This window comes from Mus pahari, chromosome 14 (genome assembly GCF_900095145.1).
Source record: "Mus pahari chromosome 14, PAHARI_EIJ_v1.1, whole genome shotgun sequence".
Lineage (NCBI taxonomy): Eukaryota > Metazoa > Chordata > Mammalia > Rodentia > Muridae > Mus > Mus pahari.
Genome location: NC_034603.1, coordinates 57,179,776 through 57,203,719, shown reverse-complemented (window position 1 = coordinate 57,203,719; position 23,944 = coordinate 57,179,776). Strand labels below are relative to the sequence as shown.

Here is a 23,944-nt window from a genome sequence, read left to right as displayed (position 1 = left end):
GTGTGTGTGTGTGTGTGTGTGTGTGTGTGAGAGAGAGAGAGAGAGAGAGAGAGAGAGAGAGAGAGAGAGAGATCACACTACATTTGGATGAATGGAAGACCTTTCCCCCTTTTTTTCTTAATTTTTTTCCCTAATATTTTTCTGTCCCCACCAGACCAAATAAATCCCCCAAATCCTCAGTTTGAGAGCATAGAGGTGTGGACTTAGGGGCAGACTTCTGGCCAAGGATGCATAAGGTTCTGGGCTCAACTTACGGTCCTAGCAATGCTTGCTACCATTCATATACATGAACACACATGTGCTCAGTTTGGCAAGTATGGAATCTTTCAGATTAAATGGATGTTCTGAGAGCACCAGTGCTCTTTCAAATAATAGTATTAAAATCATTTGTAGGATTCTAATATATATGTGTACATACAGACACATACACACACACACACACACACATATTTCACATACTTTCCAGGAACATTCAAAATCAAATCCAGGCATAGAATTCTATTTATCATATAATGGAGAGAGGACAGAAAAGAAAAGACCAGCAAAAGAAAATAGGTGGAAAACCAAGCATGTATACCAAAATCTACCAAACATACTCCATGCAATGCAGCATTACATTCACTTTTGCATTCCCAGGCAGTCAAGGCAGACCAGGAAAGACAATCAGGCATGACATGCCCCCCATTAGTTCATAATGAAAAGTGTATCAGTCCATCAGGAAAAATTAATATCTTCCTGTTGCTAAATTGCCTACCCTGTGTCGCTGTCATGGCAATTGGGTCATAGCAGGCAGCATACAGAGTACATGACAGATGTTCTGGGTCCTTTTCTGCAATGGCTGTGGGTCAAAGAGGCAGGCAGATATTCACATGGACAACTAGATTACTTTTGCAAGAAGGTAAGGACTACGTTTGAAATCAAAGCAGAAGTAAGGCCTTTTCTTCCCAGATAGAAGGAAAGTTAGAGTTTGCAGGAGGAAATAACTTAATAGGGATAATAAACCTGGCAGACTAGAAATTAAAGACACTAAAAACCATAGATAAAGGCACCCTGGAGACAGGGCAATGTTTTGATTTTGGACTCATATGTTTTCTAATACGGTTTCTTATTTCACACCCATCTTCTGGGAGGGCTTAGCCGGGTAAGCATCAGAGGCCCTTCAGTTTGGCAGACTGTAGAAAAGTCACTGTTCTCTTCAGTACAGTGTCTTACAGCAAGAGAACAGCATACCACAACAGCCTTCTCCTCTGGGTCCCTGTTGTCAAAACACGCATTTGCATAATTGCCTTGTATTTTCCCCAGGTTCCTATAGCTACTCTGTGCTCAGCCCAAGCTGACTCGAAAGCCTTGCAGAGGGAAAATCAATTTTTGACGAGGCTAAAAATAAAATCTTTCTGCCTAAACGTTTGGTCACTAACGATCCTCCACATATTGATCAGATCCCAGCACCAGGTCGAGGCCAATAGCATTCCAACATCTCTAAAGACAAAGCAATTCTTAGAGAAATAACACATAAATATTGAAGTAGGATATTGTCTCCATCTCCCTGGCGAGCTACAAAAAAAAAAAAAAAATAGTATTTGTGAATATCCCAGAGATCTTTTTTGTTTATTGTTAACCTTTAAGAAAAAAATTCCAAAGAGTCCATTTTTTTTCCTATAAGTGATTTGTATTTTATAAATATTAGAATTCTGGTCCTTTTAAACCATTAGCCACTTGCCACTGTAGCTTTCCTGGGAAAACCACTTCAACCTCTCCCCTCAGCTTAAAAATATATATAATAGCCGGGCGTGGTGGCGCACGCCTTTAATCCCAGCACTTGGGAGGCAGAGGCAGGCGGATTTCTGAGTTCGAGGCCAGCCTGGTCTACAAAGTGAGTTCCAGGACAGCCAGGGCTATACAGAGAAACCCTGTCTCAAAAAAAAATGTATATAATAGTTAGGAGTCTGAGCTATGAAAGGGTGGGATTATAGCAGCCAGGTTATGTATTAGTGAGTTTTTATTGTGAATGTGACAAAACCACTTGACAGTGACAGCCTAAGGGAGGAAGGCTTTATTTGGGGTTGTGGACTTGGCAGAAAGATCTTCAGGACACCAATGTATGGCAAAGGCTCCTCTTTAGTTCTTGGTGGATGGGAAGCAGAAGGGTATATAGGAAGAGACCTAAGCAAGACATATGCCCAGTGGCCAATGACATGCTCCCAGTGACCAATGACGTGCTCTCAGTGACTTCCTTCCTCCAGCTAGGCCCCATCTCCACCCCTTCACCTCCTTTCAATGAAGCTACCACATTAAGAATCCATCAAAGATTTAATCCATCGACTAGATTGGAACCTTTGTGATCTAATTGTCCGTAGAAACACCTTGGAAGATAAATCCAAAGGTCTTACTCAGTAGTCATCTGAACATGTCTTGGCCCAGTGAAACTGATGGTAGTCTTCAATAGTACTAAACTAGGCCTACAATTATAGGCATCATGAGACTACAAGCAATGTAGGGAATTGACAAGAAATGTCTATAGTTTAGGAAGATTACTTTCGTAACAGTACAGATTCTGGGCTGATGAGACCTAAACTAGCTGTTAAGATAAGGGATAGTACCACCTGAGGATGGAGCAGGAGGGAAAAAAGTGGAGAGAAACAATCAAAGTGAACTATGGATACAAAGTAGCCATAATTAAAACCACCTGTCCCACATTATCAACAACTGTGTTCCTCAGGCTGCACTCTGCAGCACATTACCCCAAAGGTAAAGTGAAATGCAATAAAATACATATTAACATGATTAAAGGACCTGGGAGATGCTATAGCAAACAAAGGAATAAGTTGGCTTAATCCAGTGTTTAAAAACATCTCTTAATAACCTAGCAAATAGTCTTCCATCAACAGCAGCAGACTAGCTACAGGGAGCTGATTTTCTCACCATCTTAAAGACTGGCCCATACAACGCAAAGTCATCCTATCACATTCAATGTGTCTATTAGAAACCATGGATGGACTGGCCGACAGAGTGCTGACTTTGAAGGCCACATGATAAATGATATCTCTGTCATCACATCACCCACATGTGTTTGTGCGACCCTTGAAACAATCTCCAAGGTCCTGAGATACTGGCTGGGACATGGTGCCAACCTGCTTTCCTTCTCCTTCAGAACTTCCAGGGCAACGAAGCCATGTTTGAGGCAGTTGAGCAACAGGACCTAGATGCTGTGCAACTCCTCCTCTACCAGTATACACCGGAAGAACTAGATCTGAACACACCGAACAGTGAAGGGCTGACACCCCTGGACATTGCCATCATGACCAACAACGTGCCCATTGCGAGGATTCTTCTGCGCACAGGGGCCAGAGAGAGTCCACACTGTGAGTAAGCCTAACATGAAAGCCCATGTCATCCATCAGACCTTTGTCACCAAGGTAACCGAGCAGGAATGGTTCACTAAGCACAGACCCTGAAATCCTGTCTGTGTTTCCAAAGACTTTCATGCAAAAATCAATTAGTGTTTATCAGTCTAATCACTTAATTGTTCTCTAATGAAAACACCATGAATGGTATTGAAAGGGAGCCTTTCCCTTTCCTGGGGATTTAATCCAAGCTTTTAGGTATATGGAATCTTGGAATGATGACACAGAACAGCGAAGCATTTGTAGGAAGCAAATGCACAACTGTTTGTGTCTCTGCCTCCATAGTCAGTGCTGGGGCTCTACTCAGACACTCAACAGACACCTAGTGCACACTGTCCCCACTCTAAGAAGGCAATGGCAAACTACATAAGCTCCCTGATCTCACTAGACACTGACATCCTCGTGAAAGAGACTTCCAATAATTAATTGATAAATTACAACATAACTTCAAATAGTGGTAGGTGTTGCGAACAAAACAAATGAGTAGCTATCCGTCAATAAAGGAAGGTCCAGTTTTCAATAGAATTGGGCAAGAGAGCCATTGCTGATGTGGTATTGGATGACTGACGTCCCAGACGATAAAGGAAATAAACTGTGAGGTGTGGGGTTTGTTGTGGGAAGAATCAGTGGGAAGAACAAGCCCTGAGATGATCAGAAAGGAAGCTGAGGTACTGGGAGAGAGCAAATAAGACAGGTGACCATGGATGAAGTCACCAAGACCAGACAGTACAGGACCTGTAGCCATGTGAAGATGCTTTCATCTAAAGTCTGAGTGTGATGGGGAAGCAGTTGTGTGGTCTCCTTTACTTTGGAGGACCACTGTGATGCTCTATGAAAAATGAACAGAGGAGACAGTTGTAGAGTTGGGACAGTCAGTCAAGGGGCTACTTTAAAGAATGGTCCATGGAACTGGTGCCAGTTACTGGGACTAGCATAACAATAATGTTGACGAGAGATAGATATCAGACAGACAAGAGACAGACAGATAATGTAGATGGTAGTAATAAGACAGATAATGTAGACAGGTAGTCAACGATAGCAGATAGATAGAAGATTAATAGAAGATAGACAGATACATAGATAGACAGGGTAGATGACTGGCAGACGGTAGAACCGATAAATGATTGATAAGTGATATAGAGTGAGTGGTAGAGATGATAGGCTGTTTGTAGAATGAAAGGTAACAGATACATAGACAGAATTCACGTGCCATAAAATTCACGCATTTAAAGAATGTAATGTTCTTTTGTAATGCAGAGTCAGGTGACCACCACCACAATGAGTTTCAGAATTTCTTCATCACCTTACGGAATCCCTACAACCTGACTTCTTACTTAGACTTCCTCAACACCCTCAACCCCAGGGGAAATCAACACTCATTTTGTTGTTGTTGTTGTTGTTGTTGTTGCTGATGCTGTTTCTGTTTTCACCAATTTGCCCCTTCTAGACTTCTCACACAATGGAATCATGTACAGTGTGGCTAGGTGCTATTGTGCGTACTTTACAATGGGGGAAACCCTCAGTCCTCAGCACCATGAGGTCAGAACTCACATTCCCCTTGGTGCAAACTCTCTGATCCAATGACCACAGTGGCTCAGTTTTTAGGTTCCCTAGACAACTTACCAAAGTGTAAGTTTTGCTCACACTGATTTGCTTATTTCTAAGTGGTGGGCCCTAGAAGAACTGGAAGATCAAAGGAAGCTAGGACATGATTAGAATTCGCACATCTCAGCTGCCAGATCTCAGAAACCACCACCACTACCCAAAGAGTGGGTATTGAGACAGACACGCATATCAGGACGCTATTTCAAGGAAATCTAAACTTGCCAAGCTCATGTCAAAGAGTAGGAGGAGTAGGGGGGCGGTGGGGATTCTGCAGAAGAGCTGCCTGGTCAGAAGGCCACTCCTTCTCAGTAAAATTTGAAGATTCATATGGAGGGCAAAAAGGAGGAAGAGGAGGAAGAGGAGGATGAGGAGGAAGAGGAAAAGGAGGAGGAAGAACAGCTGGGGCTGAGTGGGATCTCTGCTGCCTTCTGATTCATTTGCAGTAATGTCTGTCCTCAAGAACCAAAAAGATGGGGGCTGGGCATGGAGAGAGAATTTAGGGTTTGGACACACAGTACAGACTAAACCCCATTCTGTAAGAACAAGGTGGGTGTTACCACTCCTTGTGCCCTAGGCCGGATGAAACATTAGTCCTCATCGCCTGAGACGCTGCAGAAGTACGCATTGTCCCTGTGAACTGTAAGACTCCTGATGTGCCAAAGGCCTTCCATTTGTAATTAAGCACCCATAGGAGCACTCATGTACTGGGCTGGGGATGCGGTGTGGTTAACAGAGTATCTACCTGTGTAGCATGCGCACAGAGCCCTGGCTTTGATCCTCAGCACCTACCACAGAAACTGAGCATGGCGGTGTGTGCCTGTAATTCTAGTCTTCGGGAGGTAGGGATGCAAAGATCAGAAGTTGTTCGGGGTGGTTCTTGGCTAGAAAGCAAGTTCAAGGCAACCTGAGCCATAAGAGATGAACTCAAGTACCAACAACCTGGGCAAACTCAAACCAAATATGCTAAAGATTCTGGGTTTTCTCTGCTCTCACTGGGATGATGACCACATTGTTAGGGCAAAGTTGTAAAAGGAGGAACAGTAAGATATAATGTTTAGGTTTCAATCTCTTGGGAATAAGATACCTAAGTTGCTCTAGCCACCCAAGAACTCAAAATGACATCTGCAAACTCAAACATATGCAAAATGAGAAATGTCAACTGAGTATCCATGAGGTCCCTGTATGCGTTACTTTTGTATTTTAATACTAAATGGCTTAATTGTGATTATGAAAAGGTAAGTGATTATCTTATTTAGGATTCCTTCCACTGTGATAAAAATCTAGACCAAAAGCAGCTTGGCAAAGAAAGAGTTAATTTCAGTTCACAGTTATACATGGTAGTTCATTATTGAAGAAACCAGGGCAGAAACTCAAGGAAGGAACCTGGAGGCAGGAACTGAAGTAGAAACCATGGAGGGGTGCTGCTCACTGGCTTGTTCCCCATGGCTTGCTCAACCTGCTTTCTTATAGCAGCCAGGACCACCAGCCCGGGGATGACATCACCCACAGTGAACTAGACACCCCCCACCATCCATCACCAATCAAGAAAATGTCCCATGGTCCAATATGGTGGAAACATTTCTCAACTGAGACTCCCTCTTCCCAAATGGCTCCAACCTGTGTCAAGTCCACATTAAACCAGCAAGCATACTGACCTCAGGTCACACTGTTAACAAACAGATGTCAGTAACACAAGCCCAAATCCACTGGATGCTAATCTCAGGGTCCTTCTATACAAATGTACTGTCTTTCTGAATAACCAGCATGGAAAACTGTGATCAGTGGGCTCCTGCATCTTCTCTTTGTAGCTATTTGCCGAAATCCTGTGGTGCATTTATTTGTTCCATTCTGTGCACTAGGGAGCCATTTGTGTTGGGTAGAGGCAGGATAGAAGAACACAGTGTTTGCAGGAATTTTAAATTCACTTTCTAAATCAAGTACAAAAGAAATAAGATTGCTTCTGGTCCAGGGGTATGAGCTTTCCCAGGAGGAAAGCTGCAGCCTGCTGTCTATAGCCAGAGGCAAACACCTGCTGCAAAGTACTCCCATGCTGGAAGGGCATGACTTAAGGGAAGAAAAATCACAACAAAGTCTTAAATTCTTAGGATGCTTTACATAGGCCAAAAAAATGCTATTGCTGGCTGAGGAGATGGCTCATTCAGTAAAATGTTTCAGGGCCTGGGTTTGATTCCAAGAACTCACAAAACAAAGCCAGGTGCAACATTGCAGGCTTATAGGCTCAGCACCAAGAGGAGGCCTGGACAGGCAGATCCCTGGGGTTCACTGGCAACCAGGCTAGACTGTTCAATGAACTCCAGGTCAATGAGACATGGTTTCTCAAAAATATAAGGTGGAATACATCCAAAGAATGAAACCCAAGGTGACTGATTTTCCCCATCACACACACACACACACACACACACACACACACACGCACACACTACACACTTATTCCCATACACCCATGCATCCTCAGTCATACAAATAGCCATATATTTGTACACATACACACACATACACCAAATGCTTTTGCTGACATCAGCTCACTTGATGTCACACTCTATCCTCACCACTGACTTGAAAGGCAGGAGGTATTTCTCTCATCTGACTATGAAGAAACTAGAAACAAGGAAAGTCGAGCCGTTTACCTGGTATTGCCCAGTGAATGGGGTAGAGAGGTAGGACCTTAACCTAGACCTATGTGTCACAATGTCACAATTGCACAGCACAGACTCAGCTTCTTCCCTCCATGGCTCTACTTCTAAGCTTTTCTAAAGACCACCCACCATGTCAAGGCAGAATATCAGGTCTCTTAGATAGTGAATTTCCTTTCTCCCCTTGCTCTGAGTATTGTTCTTCTCAAAACTAGCCCTATACCCTTTTCGCTTTGCCAACTAACATGATTCAGAAGACATTCTTCTGTGACTTGCCCCATTTCTTAGCAGGAACCACAACCTGGTTGCATTTAGTATTTACCTCTAAAGCCATGGACCCTGCATTGCAGAGCTGGGTGTGTTGTGTTTTATAAAAAGCCAAGGATGCTGAGGCATCCCTATCTATCAAAACCCCTCCAAATACCAACCATACAACTCTTTAGGGGGCATGGGAAAGGGAGTTGAGAAGGGAGTAGAGGCAGAGAAAGAGAGGGCAGAGAAGGACAGAGAAAGAGAGAAAGAGAGAGAGAAGGAAGGAGGAGGAAGATAGGGAGGAGGAGGAGGAGAGAAGAGAAGAGAGGAGAGGAGAGGAGAGGAGAGGCCAGCTAGGAACTCCTGGAGAGGGAGAGAGGGAAGGGGAAGGGGAAAGATGGAGAAAAGGGTCAGGGAGAGCAAAGGGTATCAGAGAGAATAAAAGGGCAGACAGAGCAAGGAGAGGCCAAACTTCCATTTATAGCAAACCAGGAGGCCTACCTGGCTGTTGCCAGTTAATTGTTGGGCAGAGTGTAGAAGGAATGCCAACAGAATGAGGGTATTTCTTATTAGCATTGTTTGACACTCAGTCATATACTTGTCCCTATGCATAGGGGAATCCCTTGAAGTTGCCATTCAAAACTGCAGACTCCCCAGCCTAGCCGGGAGATGAATCCACTATCTTTATTCAGCACTTATTTTATGTCCCTCCCTCCTTTAATCAAGTGGAACAAAGAAAAGATGTCTACCATTAGCATATGTTCAAGATACCGATCTATGCTTAAAACTGTGGATAGCAGCATCTATGTGTTTATGTCTATCACTATATTTAACACTGTATGTAACTACATGTCATGTTTCTCCTATACATTCAATAAGAGACTAATAATAACACTAGTAATAAAACATAACAATTTACCATTACCACCTTCTCACCTTGGGAAACATTATTAAAGTCAGACAAAGGTTCTTTTTGAACCCAAGCACCGCAGTGTCATGGGAGTCAATCTGATTCTTGGCGATGGCTACTTCATGGGTAGTGGGTGGATAATGGATGCAGCATGGGTACCATGGGAAAAGAGACGATTCACACTGCCAGCGGTAAGAAGGAGGACAGCACCGGATTTGATCCCACCACCCAGAAGAGCAGGCAATTAAAGCCATGGGAACTGTTGGAGTGAATTTTTTTCAAAGAACACTTTTGGCCTAGAGTTGGCTTCTGGCAAGTGAAACTCGGCTAACCCCTGGGGATCTACTGCAGCAGTCACTCCCACCGAGGAAAACGCTGGCTGTTAACTTACGGGGCATCCCACCTATTTACCCACAAGCTTGGAAGACCCTAGGAAACAGGCCAGAACCTGGAAGGACTGCCGCTGGGGACCACCCTAAGCCGGGGAACCGCAAGACTTTTTTTCTGGGCACTGATGGCTTTCCAGTGGCTAAGACTCATGGAGCAGCTGCTATCCGAGAAAGCCTTGCTGCCCTGGTGTACAGAAGCCCCAACCAAACCCCTCCCTCTACCTAACTTACCATATCCCACTCCATCTGCCAGTCACAGCCCAACAGCCACGCAGAGTCTTCCTTATCTGAGGCTGCCATTCTTTTGCTACCATGCAAGCCTGTCAATACCACCGGTCCTAAAGACACTAGCTCCTTACGATTCCTGCCTTGTGCAGACCTGGTCACATTTGTACATTTTTGGCTCATCCTTTGGTTCTAGTACCAAAGGCATACTAGATACTCAGAAAGCATTGATATAAACTTTCATCTTCTGACACCTCTATCTGTAGGGGGGAAATGATGTAAATTTCCCAGGAACTTATGCTTTGGGGTACTTTAGGTTGTATCTACTCCCATGAGTAGACACAGTTGCTAAGTTTAATGTTCAGTGTACCTGGCCCCTTGCCCGTTTTTTCACTTTTCACTGTCTAGTGATGTGGACTAGCAAAACTGTGGGATGCTCCTCTGTATGTGGGATGCTCCTTCTCTTTCCCTTGACTTACATCTTCCTGTCTCTCCAGATCCTTCCACTCTGCTGTATGGTGAGCCCCTCCCACACCCTAAAAGCCTGCCCCTGTGCTGCCCAGAACCGTTATATTCAGAGATTGCGTACAATACCGCCACAGAGCAACTGTCACTCGCAGACAGTACATACCCCTGTGCTGCAACCCCCAGCGCACAGGAGGTGCCCCTCATTTCTGCCGTAGCCAGGAGTCTGTGCTGGTGCTGGGAACGGTGCAGGCTGTGTCTAAGAGGTGTGACTATAAACTAATGAGGCCGGCTTTGTGTAAACAAACGCAGCAGAAAGTCTGCAACCCAAGCCAATGTTAGTCTTTCCCCGGGGCCCTCCTGGGAGACGCCACACGCTTGCTGCAACAGCGCTGCCACGGCCCGAAACACTTTTGGGATTGTCTTCAGAGTCCCTGCATGAGAAAACCAGACTGGTTGATTAGTGACACCCGGCCAGCAGCATCACCCTCCCTATTCCACAGACTGGGTAATTCTCAAAGGACAAAGATTTGCTGCCATTAAGAATATGGGAAAATGAGCCCTAAGTGGATCTCCTGAGTGAATCACTTATTCTTATCTGCCTCATTAAAAGAGGGGTGTAAATCCTCACCCTGACTTGCAAGTCTGCTCCTCAGAGCTTACCTCCCACAGTATGTCACCCTTCTGTCCTTGCGCACACCACACTATCTTGCCACGGGGACCTTGTCCTGGCTCTCAACTCTAGTTGAGATGCGTAAAGGCTTTTGAATCTCAACCACTATATATGCTCAACATCTTAACATCCATATTGCAATCGAAAGGCAAGGATGTCACCCAGTGTGGAGGGTGACTCTGACCCTATTCTGGGTCTCTAAATAATGACTCTCAGGTGGCTCCAGTCTCAGTTTCAATCACCCGCTCTTCAACAACAGCTTCTTTCTCTTAATTTCGAGATATTTGATTGACAGGGGGAAAATGTGATTATCTTCAAAGCATAAGGGTTTGATATTTGTATACACTGCAGAGTAATTACCATAATCAAATTCATTAGCACATTCGGCATTCTTCATGCTGCACATAGAGTCCCCAGGACTTGTCAAACTTCTAACTGGAAGTTTGGCCCCTCTGATCCATGGCGTCTCACCTCCTCAGCCTCCAGAACCTGGCAAACGGCCTTCTGCTCTCTGATTGCGTGAATTGAACATTATAAGGTTCATATCACACACACACATATAGTCCTGAGGTTTGTCTTGTCCTGTCTGGCTTCTCCGGGTTCATTCACAGTATTGCACAAGGCAGGATTCCCTTCCCTTGGGAGTCAGCTTTTTTGCTTTGAATTTTTAAATGTACCCCACATAGAACAAGCTCTCTTTGTCAAGGCCTAAAATATTACAGATAGAATTGAACAGCGCTTTTGACTGCCTTCATCAGTGCCTTTTTGTGCTTATATCTACGCTCTAGCTTCTTATCCCTAATTCCTAACATTCCCATTGTTATTGGTTCAGAAGGCGTCCATACTGCTCCCAATTCAGCACGCACTCACCACCATACCATGTAAGATAACCACTGGAGATGATGCTTTTAGATCAAATCCTTAGCACAGACTAAAAACCAAGTTTCTGGACTCAAGGAATTCTGGTTCCAAATTCCACATTGCGATACTTTGTAAGAAAAATCTTTAGTCTTTTCAGGCCTCAGTTTCCTTATCTGTAAGATGGACATAATCCGTTGTTAGCTACTATCTATATCACTAGGTATTCAATCACCCTCAAAACTTAGCATATGATGACATTTATTTCTGTTTCTATGGATTAGAAATGTGGGACCAGGATGGATGCTCAGAGTATCCACAAAATGGCTATCACCTTGCTATTGAAATGAGTTACAGGATCTATCCCATTACCCACTCGGAGCCAGAGCTGGGAGGAACTGTGCATCCCTGGTTACATGGGCCTCTCCATGTGGCAAACCAGTGACTTGGCAGCTGGCTTTCCTAAGTGATGAGGTTCCGAGAAGGTGAGAGAGATCAACCAAGGCAGGAAAAAGTGTCCTTTGCCACCTAATCTTAGACATGACCAAATGCTATTTAATGTGACTAACGTGACTAATGCTATGCTGACCAACCCTGCCACAATGACACTGAGTGCCTGGAAAAGTCAGAGGTCAGGGAATCTTCCTGGAAAGCTGACTGCTACACTCTTAATCTAGGACAGTTATGAATGTAGTGGAATGGTACCTTTCAAGTACTTCGTTCATGTCCTCACACATCGTAAATAACCCCTAACTGTCCCTACCCCAAATGTCACTCAATATCATTCTCAAAAAAAAAAAAATCCAGGGGCTTCTGGCACAGAATTTAAATGTTTACCATCTGCTACGCAGTTTCTGTGGTAAGATAAACAATACCAGCCCTGTGGATGGTATGTCCTGGCAATACTACACTCTTTAAAGAGTTTGTAGAACTCCGTTGCAAAACTACATGGGCAGCATAGATGTTAGTCACGTGCATGATATGTCCAGTCCATTGGCCAATGGAAACCACTGTTTATTAACAAAGGAGCCAAGAATGTATCTACAAGGGAGGAAGTGTGGGCTCTCCAGCACTGGTGCGGTGTTGGATACCACCAAGCATGAGAATGGAATCAGACCCCTACCTTAACACCACATACAGATCAGTTCACAATGTATTAAAGACCTAAGTATGCGACTAAACTATAAACTTACAGATAAAGACAAAGAGGTGAAACTCCACGCTCTTGGTCTAGACAATAATGTTTCAGATTTGACCCCAAAAGCATGAGTAACAAAAGACAAAAATAGGTAAGGTGGGGGCCAGGGATAGCATCAAGGTAAAAATCCATTGGATAATAATGCCATTTCGGAGAAGAAACAAGCAGGGATAGAGGTATCTGTAAGCACACATCTAAGGTCAGAGTCCTATCTGTAAGCACACATCTACAGAGAGGGCCAATGCCCAAAATACAGAGGGAATTCAAATTAAAAAAGAATCAGTTAAGAAACGGGCAAGACTCCTGAGCAGAGATGGACACTCAAAAGATGTACATTGGCCAACAGGAATGTAAAGAACTCCTCAATAGCACTAACCTTAGAGAAATTCAAGGAAAAAAAAAACACAGCAAGATGCAATTTTATACTTGTCAGAACTGCTCTTCTAAAAAGACAACCAAAAAAAAAAAAAAAGTGTTGGTGAAGATGTGGAAAGGAGACCTCTTATGCTCTTGGTGGGGAATGGAAATTGGTATAAACAATTTGGAAAATATATGGCATTTCCTCTGACAATTAAAAATAGGTCTAAGGGTGTGGCCCACTGGCAAGGCACATGCTTAGCATATGTGACGTCCCAGCCTTCTTACTTGGCATTTCAAAAAAAAAAAAAAGGCACTAAAAATAGTATTATTATATGATCCAACAATCCCACTTCTGGGTGTTTACCCAAAAGATTTGGACTGTTTGTCAAACAGACATCCACACTCCCTTATCCACGGCAGCATTATCCATGGCAGCCATATAATAGAAATCCGTCAGCAGCAAAACTGTGGAGAGGAATGGCATCTGGATGCACAATGAAGTATCGCTTCACCTTGACGAGAGAGGGGATTCAGTTTTGTGATCCTGAGGATGCAATCCAAGAGCCTCATCCCAAGTGAAATATCCCAGGCTAGAAAAGGCCAGTGCCATATGACTTGACTTATACAGGGAACCGGAAACAACTGGATTCCCAGCAACAGAGAAAATAGGGATCACAGAGGCTAGAGGGCAAGGCGTGGAGAGGTGATAGCTGGAGTGTACCGACTCTCATTTAAACAGAGGACTGTGTTTTGTATCAGCTTCCTCTACGGTTGATCATATTGTACACTTAAATATTTCTAAGAAAGTAAATTTTAAATATCACCAATTAACATTAATTATTAACATTTTGGACCTGTTGAGTTGGCTACAATACATTTTTTTAACCTAATTTCACCTTTTTTTTTTAATGTTAGTATGAGGAAATTCTACTTATGTGACTTTAGACTATGTGCTGTGGACGGTGTGGGAAGGGTCCTCGGTCATCAGACAGGGTCATCAGACTCAGACCCGATCTGGATTCCTTAAGAAACCTGGCAAAAACATGTGGAGTGTTTGTTTTCCCCTCTTTGAATTTAGGGAACCCTGGGTGAGAGGACCCATTAACACAGGATTCGCCAGTCCTGACTTCTGTACCAGAGACTTTGCAGAGCCACGTTATGGACTGCAGCAGAGAGGGACACCCCAGAGGCCTTGCCCAGGTGGGGTAGGCCCCAGGAGAACAACATTCCGGGGCAGTTAAAAGGAAACAATCACTAGATCTCTCCAACCTTTGCTGTTGCACGCTTAGAGACTCCACAGCTGGAGACCGAAGAGAAGCCAAAGTGGGCTCTGCATTCTGGATCTCAAAAAGACAAGCAGATCAGACCTGGCTGTTGAGCCTCTCTACAGTAAGGGTGTCTTTGATTTCAAACCTTTAATCACTGAGATGCCTTGCCTCACTTTTTGGGGCATTACTACCTTAAGCCAAGTTAGCTGCAGAATTGTTCGAAGGTTGTCACTTGCGATCAGCGAAGATAAATCTTATTAACTGCCCTTCTTGGTTGCCCAGAGGATATTGGCTCTCAGAGCAAGGTTTATACTGAAGTGACCTTGTTTTCTTCTTAGAAATCACAGATAGCCTTCGCTTTGACAATCTTTCTGCGTGTGTTATGTTTTTTAAAATTTGGAAAAGACTTTTTTTTTTTAGAAATCTGGAACAAGAGATTATTTTTTGATGGAAAAATACCAAGCTATTTCATAAGAACAAGCATTTGGGTTTATTTTATGTGTGTCTCTAAAAAGAAAAAAATCAAATTAAAGTAATACTAATGAAAACCTGTGTGGAGACTAGTATTAGCACGGTTTGTGAGGTGGGCATCTTTGTTAAGCCAGCTTTACAGATAAGAACCTTGTGTTCAACATGGTGGAGAGACTGGCTAGAACTACAGATCTCTTTTTTAAGACTAAAAAGCATTTTAACTTTATAAACACTTGCAGTCATAAACACAGAGACAAAGCACAAAATTGTCTCAGAAAGACAATTTATTTTACATGCTTCTATGCAACACAGCAACAAACCAAGAGAAGACTCCAGAAGCCAAGACATACATGAACTTTTTCTTCTACTGAAGATGTGGCTGCCCAGCATCTGGTCACTCGTCATTATCCACAGCAGTAAGCAAACAGCCATATCTCTCAGGCAGGAGAGACCGAATTTATTCAGGCTATGGCCACCATGCTGGCAAAGAAGGTGACCGTGGATATCAATGGTGGCTGAGGTCTGGGAATACAATTAGAAGATGTGGGGCCGTATCGGCTGCAAAAAGAGGCAGTCGAATGTGGGATTAAGGGACAGTAGCGATGCCAGGGATAGGGCTTGTGTGGCTATTCATCATGCATTGTTTTAAAAGGCACAGCAAATCTAGACGTACCTCAACCGAAGAATGGATAAAGAAAATGTGGTACATTTACACAATGGAGTATTACTAGGCAGTTTTGTTTTTTTTTTTTTTTTTTAATGACATCATGAAATTTGCAGGCAAACAGATGGAACCAGAAGAAAAGCATCCTGAGTGAGGGACAGGTGGCCTTCACTCCCTGGAACTGGACATCTATTAAGGATACTACGTGGTCTCCAGAATCACTGCTTCCCTTCGAGGACTATCTCCGTTCATGGAAACAATACTTGAAAGAGCATATTTCTGCTGAAGATAAGGATGCTCGTTCAGATTCAGAGCTGCTAGGGGAATGAGGAGGCTATCTTAGCAGGAAGTGAACTTGCAAGACAAAGAGGGCGCAGGGCTGACAGCTGTGAGAAGACACATCGAAAATTGAGTGTAAGGATCCTTCTATCAGTGATAGAGGTGAAGCAACTGTCTTAGAGTCTTATTTATATCACCAATAAAAAAAAAAAAAAAAAAAAAAAAAAAAAAAAAAGAGGAGAATTATTGGTGGTGGTGGTGCACGACTTTAATTCCAGCACTTGGGATGCAGAGGCAGAAGGGCAGGCTGATCTGCAGGGCAGAGCAAGAATGAAGAAAAATGCCCGACAATAAAAAGGTGTGTTAAATTGCAAAATGTCATATCGCTATGAAAGAGGAATGAATCTATTCTTCTATTTTCAAGAAAATCAAAAAAACCAAATTATTCCCTCAAATCTCTATGAAAAATTAAAATTGGGGTCTGGAGAGACAGCTCAGCCATGAAGAGTGAGTATTGCTCCTTCGGGGGACCTAAACTGAGGTCCCAGCACTGACACAGAGCCCTGTAACTCCAACGTCAAGGCATCCTGCGTCTTTTGGCATATACACACACACAGAGACACATAATAAAACAAAATTTTAAAATATTCAAATTAACTTGCATGTTGCCCTCATTCATAGTTTCGAAGTTTATGTAATTGTCTGCCAGGCCCCAATTCCCAAGTTGTGAGTGAGGGGTAAAATGATGAAATCCTTAAGGATCTGAAGTTCCTAAGCTAGCTAGATTCCAGCACTTGACAAAGTCTATTCAGTCCCCATCACTATCTCAGGATTTAAACAGTAACCCTAATTGTATTCTTTGAACACCAAGCTCCTGCCCCNCCTCCCGCCCCCACCCCCGCCCCACCCCACCCCCATCTCATAGTTAATTAGCTGGGCAGGTCTTATAACAAATTCCCACTCTGAAGCACTGGGTGGTAGAAATACTGTTGATAATTAAACACCACAATAGCGGGGAGCCTGTTTCAGGAGCCGTGAAGTAGTCTTAACCCAGCCGGACGGCTTGCCACACACCCACAGACCCTCTATTGTGCTGGCTAAGGCTGCTCGGAGGGACAGTCGCTGGGTTGGAGAAGGGATGACTGCCAGGAGACAGAAAAGGTTAAAGCTTGCAGCGATCAGTAGCTCGCCAGGCTAGAGAAGGAAACAGCTTGTGGGTAGAAGCGAGCGTGGACTAGAGAGACCCAAGATAGAGAGAAGTGGACAGGTAGGAAGAATCCGCCTGAAAACAGGCCACCCCATCCCCACCACCCATGCCCAACCAGCCAGCCAAGATGGGTATGCTAATTACAAGCTGAAGAGTGACTGGGAAACTGCAATATATCAATAATAGGTTGATTCATATTCCATTTGACTTAGTGAGAGTTCTCGGAGTTATTGACAGCACTAAGAAGACTACCTGCTTCCCTGGGTTTCGGCTTCTTCATCTTTAAAATAGGGAGAGTGAAAATGATCTCATTCTCAAGTCAAATCATATTTTTAAAAAAAGTAAATAAATAAATAAGTTAAAAAAAAAAAAAAAAGGTTCCCAGAACAATCTCTAGGGTGTCAAAACCTACCCTATCATACTTCCGCTCATGATAAAAATTACCCAGCCCAATATAATTATCATATTCACTTGCTTTTGCCTAAAGTAAATTAACCCAGTTAGCTTGATTATCTCATCTGAACAGATGCTGCTATTGGCAGTTAAATGGGTCATTAATAATAGGCAGAAACCTGACTGCTTTATAAGTCAGCTGGTTTGGTAGGAAAAAAAAAAAAACCTTTCAAAAGAGTGTTTTATTAAGCTATTAAAAAATCCATAGGAAAAAAAACATAAAGATTTGCCTGGTGAGATGGTTAGAGAACAGAGGCTCAGCCTCATGCCTTTGAGATTTGTCCACATAATTACCTGTAACAATGGAGGCCAGTGAGCTCAGTCTTGGGGACACCTGGGATTGAGCCTTGGGGAGGGACAATTTCAGAATATTTTCTCTTTTTCAAATAAAAAAGTCTCCGGGTTTTAGGGTCCCCCCCCCTTCTTCTCCATAATAAACACAACTCGCGCTTCTAAACAATTTGCTTCCACTCAATTCTACACATAGACACCAATGTTCTAGAAAAGCCCAGACACTGGAATACTGTGGTTCCAGACATGTCCTCCAGTTCCTACCCTGCCCGCTGTCTCCACAGAACCGCCCCACTTTGCGAAGCACTGGGCTATAGCCCCTCATGGACGGACCGTGAACTTGGCTGCGGAGGCTTAAAGGGCTCTCTTCTTGGTAGACTCTGAAAGAGCAAAACTGCTTCCAAGGAGGAAGAGGGCCGAAGTCTAGGAGTAGCAGAGGGTGCAGGACTAAAAAGTATTATGCCAGGGAATGCAGGAAAAATGTCAGGAGCCGGGGGCGGGGCGGGGAGAGCCACGCACAGACCTCAAGAGAAGCTGTCCATCTGAAATGCCACCTGGGATTCCCACCCGTAAAAACGGTTGTGGATATAAAAAAAAAAATTAATAGGGGGGATTTCGTAGTATTAGAAAAATTTATTTTTATAAATCATGTGCCTATCACCGGAGTGTTGACGCATGCATGCAATTCAAACATCGGGCTTACAATAAAAGACCCACTGAATAACTTAACAAGGACAATTCCCCCATTTTCTCTGTAATTTGGAGTGGAAGGAGGAGGGGGCGGCGGGGAGAGGGTGCAGTTACTGGGTCAATTAATCAACTTGAAAACTCTGACACAAACTCTGACGCCTAACCATGTCTAAAAATACACAAATGTATACGAATTTGTTTTAAACTGTCAATGCCTATATTTAGGGCCTTCCCAGCAAGCCTATAATGAGACTGTGTTTGAGGGCTTCAGTCATAGCAGGCTCTACCATTAATCTGAAGTTAGTTAAATTAACAGCATTTAGCACTGGCCTGTCAGTCCTAACTGCTCCAGGAAATTGCACCTTGAGGCTACTAATATTGCCAATTTTTCCACTGGAGTGTGTGCTCGTGTATGTGTGTGTATGTGTCTTCCCCCCCCCCCGCCCCAGTACCTCCCTGTTCATACACCACCATAGCCTCACTACAACCTGGCACTTACATTATCATTTATTCTGGTCTCCTTTAGCCTTCCCGGGGGGATTCTGCACAGTGTAGCTGCTCAAAGAGTTTTTTTGGCTTTATATTTATTTGTTTATTTTTCTGTCACGGCTCATGACTGAGGCTTTAAAAAAGGGAGCGTGACAGTATTTCGAGTACATGATTGACTGCTACGACAACATTCATTAACCATGCCAAGCCTGCAGCAGAACACAGTCCCGGGTGTTCTGAGCAGCAACTCCAAGAAGAAAGAAGAAAAGAAAAAGGAAAAAAAAAAAAAAGACTCAGCTAATTTTTCATTGACCTCATCTGTAAATAAATTTAGACTGATGGTTCTCAGGGGCAATAATAAATTAGTATTCATTTCCTGTAATTAACGCAGACATGCTTATGAACACAGAGTATCTGAATATACAACCACCTAATTTCCATTTCAAAATATGCCTAACACATTTTCACTTGAGTTATCTTCGTAATATTTCCCCATTAATTAGAAAGAATGAAATGGGTGGGTTTTGCTTCCCACTCATCAGAAAGAAATATTGTTTTGGTCACAGGGAGTGTCAGACACGTTCTCACAGGCAGGGAGTGTCAAACACATTCCAGTAACACATCTGCAGACCTTGCCTCTCTGACTTACGTCTCTGTTCCTGTGGTCTTCCACCACCGTTCCAGAATGAAACTGTCTCCTGTCTTGCCACTGGCAGGCTGGGTGGGGATCTTCAGAAGTGACAGGTGACCACCTAAGCAGACACTCCCATGCAGACCACAGGAAGCAGCTTCAAAGGCAAGCACAAGAATGGACAACTTCTACCACTGGTATACATCAGACCACACAGGGCAGACTGAGTAAGCCAAGTGGAGCTTGGGATATATCAGGAAGACCCAGATACACACCTCTAGTAAGCCTTGACCTCAGAGGCATGGATGTTTCTGGAGAAGGCGCATTCCTGCACGCAGACTGAAATCAAAGATCAATGTAGGGTTCAGCCATCAGAACACACTAGCTAAGATGTGGCATCAGTTTGAGACACTTCGTTAGCGGTCTACAAATTGGTTAACGCTAATAGAATCCTGAGGCAAACATGCAAAGTTTTCTCTATGCTAAGAAGAATGTGATACAGGCAGAAATTTTGAGCTGGATTCCACCAAAAGTTTCTTTAGAAAATCAATTCTGGTAGAATGTAATATGACCAGAGAATTTGTCCCACAGACTTCTTGGCCCTGTTCTCAGGTGTCCCTCCAAATGTCACCAATACAAATGTGACTAAGTATACCAAAGGACCTCACTGGGAAGCATGTGACAAGGTGACCAAGGAGCAATGGGAAGGTCTTAATTTGATGAATTTGCCATTAGATAGTGAATGTAATATTAGGCCTTATCATAGGTTGTTAATAAGAAACAGATCCCAGGGTCTCAAGAGTTTTTCAAACCAGAAGAGACCCAGCCTAAGTCACCGACCGCACTTCCCAAGGAGAGCTGTCATCCTGTCTCTTTTTCTCCCAGTTGTCAGCCTGGAGAGCCGAGCAATGCATCTCAACACACTAGTCCAGGAGGCCCAGGACAGGGTGAGTGAGCTGTCTGCACAGGTGGAGAATGAAGGCTTCACTCTGGACAACACAGAGAAGGAGAAGCAGCTGAAGGCCTGGGAGTGGAGGTACCGGCTCTACCGACGCATGAAAACTGGCTTTGAGCATGCCCGTGAGTATGTGCAAGAGGCTGGGGGGGGGGGCGTTATGAGACTGAGCTTTGGTTTGAGACAGACAGGTCTTTTACTGATTTCATTTTTCAACTCTCCAGCCGTAGATGACTGTTGTCAGCCTGTTTGGGGCCAGAGCTCTGGGAGGCTGTAAATGGGTCTTTTGTCTTGCTTGATTTTTCTGGCTCCTGATTGGTTCTCTGGCCACAGCCTTGAGCTCTGGGTGCTTTCTGGCCTCCCTCCACCACATCCCCAGTCATCTAGCACTTCCCACAGCTACGCCCTAATGCCTAATGACCCAATGGTCTGATGGTCTAAGTGGCTATATTTTGGGATGTGGAGTTGGAAAAATATTTATTTGCCTATTTGTCTAGCTTCTGCTTCAAGTTCAAGATTAAGGTGTTTTCCATTCTCTGCTTTTTATTTTTTTATTTTTATTTTTAATAGAGAACCATACACTGAACTTAACACAACAGAGAAAGATAGTCAACTGGTCCGTGAGTTGTGCTTTCATCTCCATTTCCACTCTTTGAACCAGCTCTTTTTTTGCTTGGGTAAGACAGTACAGGGTAACAGTTATTGGCAGTGCAGAATGTTGCTGAGTGAAGCCCCTGGTGTAAGAACATACACAGCTCAGGTGTTTCTGAAACATTAAACTTGGATTCTATAATATTTTTATCTTATCCCAGAAGATTTCATTAAAACTGAAATGTACCACTCAAATGCTTGCAAAGCACTAAGCTCTCATTCTAAAAGATTTTATTTGAGCAACTAAAAGGATTGTAGTTTAACTTTCAAATAGAAAGAGAAAAGTCAGTCCCATTTTTTTAAAAGCCTCAGAAGATGTCCAAGCAAATGAGCTGACTCTGGGACAGAGTTAAGTGCCAAGTGCAGGAGCTTTGGAGATGGATCCATGAGGACCCAGGTTTGGATCCCGAGCACTCAAGTAAAAATGCAGGCGTGGCCATACCACCTGTAGGTCCAGCACTGCAACAGAGCAGACAGATGGCAGGAGGATTGCTTGGCTTTTAGACTGCCAGTCTAGCTAGCTCCAGGCTCAATGAGAGACCCTGTCTCGAGGGAATAAAGTGGAGAGTGGCTGAGCTTCCACTACCCTTTAAGGAGGCAGAAATATGTTTGGAAAGAGTTTGAGAAGCTAACATGCTGATGGTTTTCCCCCCTCTGTGCCAGGAGCCCCAGAGGTGCCAGCCAATGCCTGTCTCATGGTAACCAGCAGCACGTCCCTCACAGTCAGCTTTCAGGAGCCCCTCAGTGTCAACGCAGCCGTAGTGACCAGGTACAAAGGTACTGAGCTCTCCATCTTCTCTCCCTGCTCCTTCCTGGAAAGGTATCTGGGGCGTGGGGATGGTTTGCGTGTGTTGGGTGCTTGGTGTCGCATTGGTGGGATTTTTTTTTAATCCCCTTTACTTTTGAAGTCAAAATAGAGCCATACACATCACTGTGAAGGTTCAGGAAGGTGACTGAGGATAAGTCACAGGGATATTGAACCGGACCAGGCTGTCATTCCCTAGATGAAACGTCTTGTTCATGTCTAAGGGTCATAGGAGGAAAAACAGAGCTGATCTGTGGAGTAGGAAGGCTGAAGTGTGAGGTATCAATAGGGGGAGTAGTAAGCATGGAAACTGACCACTGTACCCCCAGTGACAGTCACTGGGGTCAAAAAAGGAGATAATGGTAGGATGGTGGCATGGTCATTAAAGTCACCAAGATACTTGGTTTTGAAGGACAGATGGGAGCTGGGGAGAGATATTGGGGCCAATGTAAATTCTACATGGAGACAACAGAGAATTCAGCTACCAATGCAAAAAAGCATCAGAACAATTAAAGGAGGAGAAACTCAGAGGGTATGGGAAATAATACCCTGGCTCCTCTGAAGCAGTAGAGAGGAGTTGAAATAGAAGCCAAGAAGTTAAGACTTCATTCAACGAGGTGTGGAGAGCCACTGGATAAGACAGGGACCAGATCACAAGTAGTTGTGTGAAGTGGTGTTAGTGTGTATGATGGACTAGGCGAGACTGACAGGGATTTAGAATTTAAAAAAAAAAAAAATCAATGAGAGAACTGTTCAGAAGCAAGCCCAAGCCAGCTACAGCAGGAGCACTGGCGAAGGACTGGAAGGGCCCATAGGAAGAAGACATGGCGGGACGGTTGCAAAGCAGTTCCTGCTGTGTGTTAAGCACTGCTTGAACCTGTATGTCACTCCTTGGTCCTCACAGCTATGTCATGAAGCATCGCTGTTTATCCTCACTTTACCTGCATCGGGATGATAATATACAGAGTTTGGCTAGGGGCTTACCAAAGGGCCAGAATCACTGCATTCTGGGTGCACTCGAATGTGGGAAAGGAAAAGTGATCTGTCGATTTTCTCATCTCCATGGGCATGCAGAAAGGCCCCGTGAAGGGCTCTAAACATGCTCCAGGGTGCTCGTGAATGGGAAACTGTGTGTTCAAGTCCCCACCATTCTCTCTACCTGTGAAACTCTCTACCTAGAGCCCACACCTTCCTTTCTTCTTCCCCGGGTTTCTTCTCAAGAGTACACCATATGTCTCTGCAGATAGGGCAGCTTTCTGGGTGCTTGGAACTGCCCAGGTTAAGTTCACTCTATTTGTAATAGCTAAGGTAGGAGACTGCAAATAGGTTGACTTGGTTATCACTGGATTTTCTGTGTCAAAGAGAAGGCGACTTAGACCACCAAAAGCTGTGCATCGAAGAAGCTCGTGAAGTGCACAGAACCTCGAGTGAATGCATAGAAGGAGCCTGAGACTAATCCTTTGAACCAGCTCCGTATTTCTTCTTCATTGTCTCACTGGCCAAGATGCAGAGTTGGGGTTGGCCAGCAGGGTTAAGCATGGACAGCCCCTCCTTTCTCTTTCTCCCCCTCTCACCAGCTCAGGATTCTGATGAATGTTACACCCATGCTGCCCAACTTGACATTTCCATCTTCTATGTGATTAGTGAGCTCTCAGGATCTAATTTGCCCAGCTCTTTGGTACTTAACCAAAACCCCAGCAAATTCTACCAGTGTTCACTTTTTTTTTTTTAACTCTTCTCCTGGGAAGCTTTTGGGTGAGGTGGGAAATAAAAGGTTGCAACAGAGCTCTGTGAGTAACTGGAGAGGATTAATTAAGCATTATAAATAGAATTGTCTGCTGCGTTGTGAAGCTGGCTTCCTTGCGCTAATTTCTAAGGACATAAATGGAGCCCTTAACCCGATCACTCTAAAGGGTTATTTAAAGCAGCTGGCTACCTACTGTGTCCACAGAGACAGATGGCCAGTTTTTAATTCAGGGGTTGAAGTAATTATTTAACTGTAAAAATATTAGGGAAATTACCCCGAGACAAAGACAATTATTTTGTTTGCTTGAAGAAGGAGGAGGAGGAGGAGGAAGAGGAAGGAGAAGGAGGAGG

The 23,944-nt window shown here is 43.9% G+C and overlaps 1 protein-coding gene across 2 annotated transcripts in view; it reads left to right on the top strand.

The window, feature by feature from the left end:
* Ankfn1 (ankyrin repeat and fibronectin type III domain containing 1) overlaps positions 1–23,944 on the top strand; it is a 308,072-nt gene that overhangs the window by 172,307 nt on the left and 111,821 nt on the right. For both annotated transcript variants that reach the window (XM_021213428.2, XM_029546190.1), the window contains 3 exons: positions 3,152–3,362; positions 20,322–20,516; positions 21,706–21,819. In XM_021213428.2, coding sequence (XP_021069087.1) covers positions 3,152–3,362; positions 20,322–20,516; positions 21,706–21,819 — 520 coding nt within the window. The remainder of the gene's footprint in view (positions 1–3,151; positions 3,363–20,321; positions 20,517–21,705; positions 21,820–23,944) is intronic.